The 8436-nt window shown below is 50.4% G+C and overlaps 1 protein-coding gene across 1 annotated transcript; it reads right to left on the bottom strand.

The window, feature by feature from the left end:
* Positions 1-486: 486 nt before the first annotated feature.
* On the bottom strand, positions 487-1266 carry LOC133756958 (developmental pluripotency-associated 5 protein). The gene is made up of 3 exons (XM_062187577.1): positions 1155-1266; positions 884-1063; positions 487-545 (listed from the first exon to the last, which is right to left on the bottom strand). The coding sequence occupies exons 1-3, from the start codon at positions 1264-1266 to the stop codon at positions 487-489; spliced, it is 351 nt and encodes a 116-aa protein (XP_062043561.1).
* Between the last annotated feature and the right edge of the window lie 7170 nt (positions 1267-8436).

The raw sequence follows: 8436 nt of genomic DNA, 5'->3' as shown, positions 1-8436 counted from the left end.
ACATACTGTTGTTTTGGAGACTGTTTCTCCTTTTATGTGCTGTACTAGAATTAACCTATTAGAGCTGCTGTGTTTAAACGCGAGTCAGGTAGCTTCCAGAGAGCATCACATCTCCCGCAGGTGTGTGGTCCAGTACTGCAGGTACAGTCTGGTCCAAGACCTTTGATTCTAGCAAAGTGTGTCCTTGGACCTCTTCTGCTTTAAGGGTTTCAATGAAGAGTTAGAGCCATACCTCCCACAGTGCTGCCCAGTTATCTACATTTATTTCCAATCCACCAATCACAATGTCAAGGAACTATTTATTTAAAACTTTATTCTTCATAAGCAACTTTGGAATAAGATTTATGCCAGCACTCAGGGCAAAGACCTCAAAACAACTCGTTTCTCAATTAGGCAGGAGCAGGGCTTAAGCCATGCCTGAGTCACTGCAGCTCTGATCCCAACCTAATCTCTACATCCTGGTCCCACACTGGCTGGAAGCTGGCCTCACTTCATCCAAGGGCCTAGTTCGAGAGCACCCATGGCTTCCTCAAGTTTGAGCATCCCTGCGCCAGAAAGAGCAACAACAGCAGGGTGAGTATGGGAGGGTGGGGAGGGTGAAGAGCTGGGGTTCGTTTCTGGGGCTCCTGGGCCTGAGATTCTCTGGAATCTCGGAACGTGGGACCACGGGGCCCATTCCAACATTCTCCGAAATGCCGGAAGAGGGAGGACAGTTAGATAACCTAGCCAAGGGACCAGCCTCCTCCCCAAGGCGTCTGAGGACGGCCCAAGCGCCAACGAGGCTGGGTGCTGGTGCTGGTGGTGGGGAGGGGACAGGGAGAACCTAGGAACGAAGCCACCCCTGTGACATCCGCCGGAGCACCACAGTCACCGATTGTCTCACCACGCTCCTGCCGCTGGCGGTGCCACTCAGCCATGGACTGGAGCATCCACTTGGTCCGGAGCTTGTACATGTAGGAGCCGTAAACCACCACTTCGGTGAGGTCCGAAGATTCCAGAGCCTTCAGCTCGAGCATGGCCTTGCTCACTTGCTCAATGTAAGGGATTCGAGAACCGTCTGGGCCTGCAGGGGGAAGGAGAAGAGGCCTCGGGCCACCTAGACCGCACCACCCAGGCGCGCATGGGGCACCCGGCACCAGACTGAGCACACTCACCAAACATGGCTTCCAGCAGCCGCGTCTGTACCCGCAGCACCTCGGGATCTTTCAGGTCTTCCGGAACCTTCAGCCACGGAGGAATGTCCTTGCGTTTGGGGAGCGTTCCCATCTTGCCACTCGGGGTCCGCCAGCAGGCCTAGCAACGCCGTCCAGAGCCTCCACGCACGGGAAGTCTTGCGCCCCTGCGGCCCCGCCCACGGAAGGCCCCGCCCCCCGGCCTGGGGCCCAATCCCACGCCCCCGGCGCTGCGGCGGTCCGGCCCCCTTGTGTCCCGTGGATGACCTTCTCCACCGCCTCGGGTGACCTCGGGAGACTCCGCCCCCAGGCCCAGCTGTAGTTAACCTGGGTTTTCCTCTTGCCCAAGGGCTTCTGGCGGGGGTGGGGGGTGATGTGGACTCTTCCCAGTTGGTTGGGCCTGAAGCCCAGAAAGCAGGAATCCAGGCTTGAGCGTTCGAGGCAGTTCAGGAACTGCCGAATGGGGTTCCTGCCTAGCATGTTCCAAAGGAGGGCTGTCTGCCCTCGGCGCCACAGGGCGGGATCCCTGGCCTTCCAGGAACTCGGGGGTGGCAGCGGGGGTGGGGTTTCAGCCGTTTAACAAAGACTTAACTGGTGGCAGGTGCTCTGGCTTAGTAGGCTAAGCCTCTGCCTGTGGCACCGGTATCCCTTATGGGTACTCGTTGGAGTCCCGGCTGCTCCTCTTCCGATCCACCATCCCTGCTGATGGCCTGAGAAAGCAGTGGAGGATAGCCAAGTTCTTGGGCCCCTGTGCCCACGTGGGAGACCCAGAAGAAGCTCCTGGCTCCCAGCTTCAAACTGGCCTGGCTCAGGTCTTGGGGAGTGGACCAGCGGGTGGAAGACCTGTGTCTTTGTAACTCTGCCGCTCAAATGAAAACAAATACCAAAAACAGACAAAAACAAACAAACCCAAAATTCAGAAATCCATTATCTTACTTGAAGAGCCAGGGTTCTGAAGTGCCCCTGCGTTCGTGTTCCCCACCCCTAAGCCTCTGGGCCAGGAGCTTTTGAATTCACCTTGGTTATCCATCCCACATGCACCCTGCTGACCACTCTAGTCCACACCGGTCCACGCTTCATTCCACCTCTAAACAAACTTTGAAACGACGCCGATGCACCCGATTCACGCAATGAGGGTGTGATTCTGATGTTTTACAGCTGCAGATGAAGCTGGCCTCTCCAAGGCCAAGCGCTGGTACCATCTAACTTTAGCTCAGCTGAATATTGTCACAGCGTCTTCCGCAAACCTGCTAACAGTCAATGAGAAAACTGTGGGGTCTTTTACAAATGCCAGACTAATCAACTTAGAAAAAATCATCAGTGGCTACAACTATCAGATGAAGGTTATTGAGGAACTATAATTTCACAAAGCCTGGAAGTCCTAGCCCACAGCAGATGGGAATTACAAAGGAGATACTGATCCTTAAAGACTTCTGAAGACCAAAGTTAGCATCACCAATGTTGGGACAAATGGACTGTCAATATGTTGAAATCATAAAAGCCAAAAAAAATTGGAGCACTATTTTATTAATAAAGAGACAACTAAATGTGCATGAGTCAAGTAATCCTGAATCAGAGAAAGAGAACATTTCAGAACAATGGGAGAAATTTCAGTATGGACTATATTGCAAAGTAGTGTTTTATTGTTGTTTAGAAACTTCTTGAGCAGGATAACTATCGCAGTTATCTAAGAGAGTCCTTCTTAGAAGAAATATACGAAAAATAGAGTTGTATTAGTAGAAATTTACTTACAAGTAAGTTTTCTCTCTTTCTCTCTCTCTCTCTCTCTCTCTCTCACACACACACACACACACAACTATGTATGTCCATATAGAAAAAACCATATGCCAAATGTCAACTGTTGTTTGTTATGTGAAGGACAAAATATTCTTATTATATTCATGCAATGTTTCTGTACTTTTGGGATTTTTTTCCCCCAACAGATGCCATTTTTAATGGCCATTTGGCAAGAAGCCATAGCTATTAATAAGAGAAACAGTAGACATTTTAAACAAAGCTACAATACTTTTTTCAAACATCAAAAATGTTGCATTGATTCATAATAGTATTTAAATATCATTTCTATTGTTCTTCAGGGCTCTGACTGGCTTTGCTCTTGGAGCATCTGCATGTGACATGAACAATTTATGTCCTTAACTTCCACACCCATTTGTTTCTTTCTTTCTTTTTTTTTTTGACAGGCAGAGTTAGACAGTGAGAGATAGAGACAGAGAGAAAGGTCTTCTTTCCCTTGGTTCACCCCCCAAATGGCCGCCAAGGCCAGCACGCTGCACCGATCCGAAGCCAGAGGCCGGGTGCTTCCTCCTGGTCTCCCATGCACCTGCAGGGCCCAAGCACTTGGGCCATCCTCCACTGCCTTCCCAGGCCATAGCAGAGAGCTGGACTGGAAGAGGAGCAACCAGGACAGAATCTGGTGCCCCAACTGGGACTAGAACCCTGGGTGCCGGCGCTGCAGGCGGAGGTTTAGCCTAGTGAGCTGCGGCGCCGGCCACCCATTTGTTTCGTCAATCTCTTCCTCTTCACTCTCCTCTTGTACAGTTGGGGTCTGTGTGGAATCTTCTTCATCCCAGTCAGATTCTGTTGCAGAATCCATCACAGCCTGGGGCTGGGACAACTCCTGCTCTTGAGTGAGGACAGCTTCTATGGCCTCACCCAGCCTATGTGCAGGGATGTGTAGCCAAAATAGTGGCAGAGAGAGAGAGAGTGAAGGTATGCCCCACATCTGGTGCCATGTAATTATTTTTTGAGATTTATTAAGGATTTATTTATTTATTTGAAAGGCAGAGTTACAGAGAGGCAGAGGCAGAGAGAGAGGTCTTCCATTTGCTGCTTCACTCCCCAAATGACTGCAACGGCTGGAGCTGTGCTGATCCAAAACCAGGAGCCAGGAGCTTCCTCTAGGTCTCATGTGGTGCAGGGGTCCAAGAACTTGGGCCATCTTGTACTGCTTTCCCAGGCCATAGCAGAGAGCTGGATCGGAAGTGGAGCAGCCAGGACTTGAACCACTAAGCCACAGCGCCGGCCCCAAGCTAGATGTATTTAAAAGAAAGATTTATTGAAGTCAGAGACCTCCAGCCAGAGTGACCTGGAGGGGGGCTCCAAGAGAGAAAAAACCCCCATGTAATTCTTTTAAGAAAGGGAGAAGATGAAGTGGGATAGTGCTGGCTGATAGCTAATAAACAGAAATATTTGTGGGGGAAATGTAACCCAACTCCACAGCAGGACTTCCCTCACCACCCTCTCAATGATCTCCCTCTCCCATTTCTCGCTGACAGTTCAATATGCTGAGTATTTGATTAATTAATTTATTTGACAGAGAGCTCCCATCTGCTGGTTCATGTCTCAAACGCATAGAGGCCCTGGCGGGGCCCTAGTTGGAAGACAGGCACTCCACTGGGTTTCTGATGCAGGTGCAGGGGCCCAACGACTGAGCCATCGCCACTGCCCGCCTGTGTCTGCATTAGCAGAGTGCCAGAGTCAGGAGCAGAGGCAGGAGCTCCAACCTAGGTCCTCAGACTTGGGAAGCTGGCCTCTCCACGTGCATGGCCACCGCCAGGCCGTCCCCACAGAACTTTGAAGAGCACACAGAGGGACTGTGGAATTGCCTCCAGCTTTTTAAAGTAATTAATTTATTTTAAAGATTAAAAAAAAAGATTTATTTATTTATTTGAAAGAGTTACACAGAGAGAGAAGGAGAGAAGAGAGAGAGAGAGAGAGAGAGAGGTCTTCCATTCACTGGTTCATTCCCCAAATGACTGCAACGGCTGGAGCTGCACTGATCCAAAATCAGGAGCCAGGAGTTTCTTCCAAGTCTCTCATGTGGTGCAGGGGTCCAAGAACTTGGGCCATCTTCCACTGCTTTCCCAGGCCATAGTAGAGAGCTGGATTGGAAATGGAGCAGCCAGGACTCGAACTGGTGCACACATGGGATGCCAGCACTTTACCTGCTATGCCAAAGCGCCAGCCCCTAAAATTATTTGTGTCTGTACGTGATTTGGCTCTGGTGGTCTATGTTGACATTGACCATGTTCTGACAGAGACCACGGAGCCAAAAAATGTTTTATCAACAGCACAGAATCCCTGAGGAGAAGGGCAGTTTTCCCAAGGGAACTGTACAGTCTCTCTCTCTCTCTCTCTCTCTCTCTCTCTCTCTCTCTCTCTCTCCCTCTCCCTCTCCCTCTCCCTCTCCCTCTCCCTTTCCCTCTCTCTCTCTCTCTCTCTCTCTCTCTCACTAATCTCTACCAACAAGGCCATACTGTAAACATAAACATAGAGGATTCTTAAAAACTATTACAATCACCCTTTATCCCACCCCCATATATGACGAGGACCTCCCCTCTTGCATATTAATTTTGCCTAAGGTGAAAAATACCCACTTTCCCGTGCTCTGGGAAACATAGCTTTGGGAATGATTCCCTGTGCTCTCCTATTTGCTGCAAAGAAATTACATTGTATGACAGCTTCTCTCGGTGGAGGTTCTGATTTCCGCTTACCAAGAACTGCGCTTACAACTTGTTGAGGGGTGGGGTGGACACCAGCCTTCCTGCATCTCAAGGAGAGCTGGAAAGCGTACATGACGTACGAGGACGCACTACTCAAGACTGCTTCTGGTCTAAGCAAGCCTGTGCCTTGGTGAGCCAGGGGTTATTGGGAAGCATGCATTCTGGACCCCTGGTCTCGTCCGGGAAGCAATCCCAGAAGAGATGCAGGTAAGCCAGAGGACTCCTCATCCTTTTTTTTTTTTTTTTTTTTTAATGTATTTGGTTTTCATTTTAATGAGAGAGAGGGCCGTCGCCGCAGCTCAGTAGGCTAATCCTCCGCCTTGCGGCGCCGGCACACCGGGTTCGAGTCCCGGTCAGGGCACCGATCCTGTCCCGGTTGCCCCTCTTCCAGGCCAGCTCTCTGCTGTGGTCAGGGAGTGCAGTGGAGGATGGCCCAAGTCCTTGGGCCCTGCACCCCATGGGAGACCAGGAGAAGCACCTGGCTCCTGCCATCGGATCAGCGCGGTGCGCCGGCCGCAGCGCGCCTACCGTGGCGGCCATTTGAGGGTGAACCAACGGCAAAAGGAAGACCTTTCTCTCTGTCTCTCTCTCTCACTGTCCACTCTGCCTGTCAGAAAAAAAAAAAAAAGAGAGAGAGAGAGCGAGCGAGCGAGAGAGAAATATGACAGTGCATTCCTATCTACTTGTTCATTCCCGAATGCTTGTAATGGCCAGGGCTGGGCCAATGCCAAAGTCAGTAGCTGGAAATTTAATCCAGGTCTCCCACAGGAATAGCAGGAATCCTATTACTTGTGTATTACAGTATATTGCTGCCTCTCAGGGTGTGCATTGGCAGGAAGCTGGAGTCAACAACTAGAGCCAGCAGTTGAACCTAGGTATTCCAAGGTGTAACATGGGCGTATTAACTGTTAGGCTAGGCTGGCGCCGTGGCTCACTAGGCTAAACCTCCGTCTGCAGCGCCGGCACCCAGGGTTCTAGTCCCAGTTGGGGCGCTGGATTCTGTCCTGGTTGCTTCTCTTCCAGGCCAGCTCTCTGCTGTGGCCTGGGAAGGCAGTGGAGGATGGCCCAAGTGCTTGGGTCCTGCACCCGCATGGGAGACTAGGAGGAAGCACCTGGCCTCTGGCTTTGGATTGGCACAGTGCGCCGGCCGTAGCAGCCATTTGTGGGGTGAACCAAGGGAAGGAAGACCTTTCTCTCTGTCTCTATCTATCACTGTCTAACTCTGCCTGTCAAAAAACAAAAACAAAAACCTGTTAAGCTAAACCACACTCTTGACTTTTCCATTTCTGTGGTAAATACCCCTGACTCCAGGAAATAATTGTCACTCCATATCTTAAATCCCTATGGAGAAGAAGTAGCTAGGCACTGATTAGAATTTACTAGTAGACAAATCTTAATGTACATTCAACTCAAGAAATGTATTCTATGCTAATTTACTCCAAGTACACCAGAGCCCTGAGCACACCAAAAAACAAATGCTGACTGGATCCTCTTGCCCTAGTGAGCCAGTTTCTAAATGCACAGGGATTGCCCTAATGGTTCTCAGATGTCTCTGCCTCCAGGAATAGCAAAAGCTAGAGGTAATCATGTCTTGGTTGAGCTGAGGTTGCAAGCTCATTCCGAGATCTGTCCTGCTTCCTTCAGGGGCCAGGTACCAGTGGCCTCCTGGGTCAACAGGCGGTGTCCATTCTTTGAAGTGAACCATTCCACATGTCTAACTCTGCATCCCTGCTGAAGTCAGCAGAGGGATGCTTCTCTCTGTTCTGGTCTCGGTTGGTCCTAGTTTCACTCTAGCTCATTTGCTTTTAACCCTGTCCTAGATACCTCATGTCTGAACCCTCCCTGTGTACCTCTGGCCTGAGCTTGCCAGGGCATGTCCCCAGAACAGCTCTACCAATTCCTGTGTGACTTTCTGATTCAGCACTGGCTTTGCACCTACCTGCTCCACAGAATCTTCACACGTTCAGGTCTCAGCCCAGTCACACGTCCTGGGTTCCCATAGGCCTTTTTCACCAAGGGTAGGAGCATAGCTTTGCCCCAAGAGGGTAATCTGCCTCCTTGTGACTGCTCTGGCTTAATTGCTAGGCTTTTATCTGAACTAGCCATAGGCTTAAGCTCCAAAGGGGCTGGCGTTGTGGCGTAACCAGTAAAACTACTGCCTGCCGCAGCAGCATCACTGAGGGATGCAGATTAGTGTCCTGGCTGCTCCACTTCCACTGTAGCTGCCGGCTGATGGCCTGGGAAAAGCAGTGGGAGATGGCCAAGAATTTAGGCCCCTGCCACCCATGTGGGAGACCCAGATAAAGTTCTTGGCTCCTGACTTCAGCCAGGCCCAGCTCTAGCTGTGTGGCCATCTGAACAGTGAACCAATGGATGGAAGATCTCTCTTTCTGTCTCCCTGTAATTCTGTCTTTCAAATAAATACATCTTAAAAAATATATATTGAGTTAGGACTGAAACTTCCACTGGAGTCTGTATTAATTAGCTTATTATCACTGAAACTAAATACTTGCCACAGGGTTCTTATGAAGGGAGGAGGCTCATAGTGGTACATGGTTAGGAGCTTCTTATTCCAAGATCAGGTGACCCCTAGTGGTTTAGCCAACTGGTGAGGCTGGGTGATGGGAATGTCATAGTAGGGTGAATGATTGCTTGGTAAACCAGGGAGCAGGGAGAGACAGGGAGCAGGCTCATGTGTGTGCCTGTGGTCTTTGTTAATAAAGCCACCATGAGGGGCCCAC

The sequence above is a fragment of the Lepus europaeus genome, chromosome 3 (assembly GCF_033115175.1).
Source record: "Lepus europaeus isolate LE1 chromosome 3, mLepTim1.pri, whole genome shotgun sequence".
NCBI classification, from domain to species: domain Eukaryota; kingdom Metazoa; phylum Chordata; class Mammalia; order Lagomorpha; family Leporidae; genus Lepus; species Lepus europaeus.
The sequence above is the reverse complement of the archived record's forward strand: the minus strand, read 5'-3'. Positions and strand labels throughout refer to the sequence as shown.

Coding starts and splice junctions, on each gene's coding strand:
- LOC133756958 (XM_062187577.1), bottom strand. CDS start 1,266: ATGGGAACGCTCCCCAAACGCAAGGACATTCCTCCGTGGCTGAAGGTT. Junction 1,064..1,154: donor GCTGCTGGAAGCCATGTTTG/GTGAGTGTGCTC, acceptor TTCCCCCTGCAG/GCCCAGACGGTTCTCGAATC. Junction 546..883: donor CCGCCAGCGGCAGGAGCGTG/GTGAGACAATCG, acceptor TTTCTGGCGCAG/GGATGCTCAAACTTGAGGAA.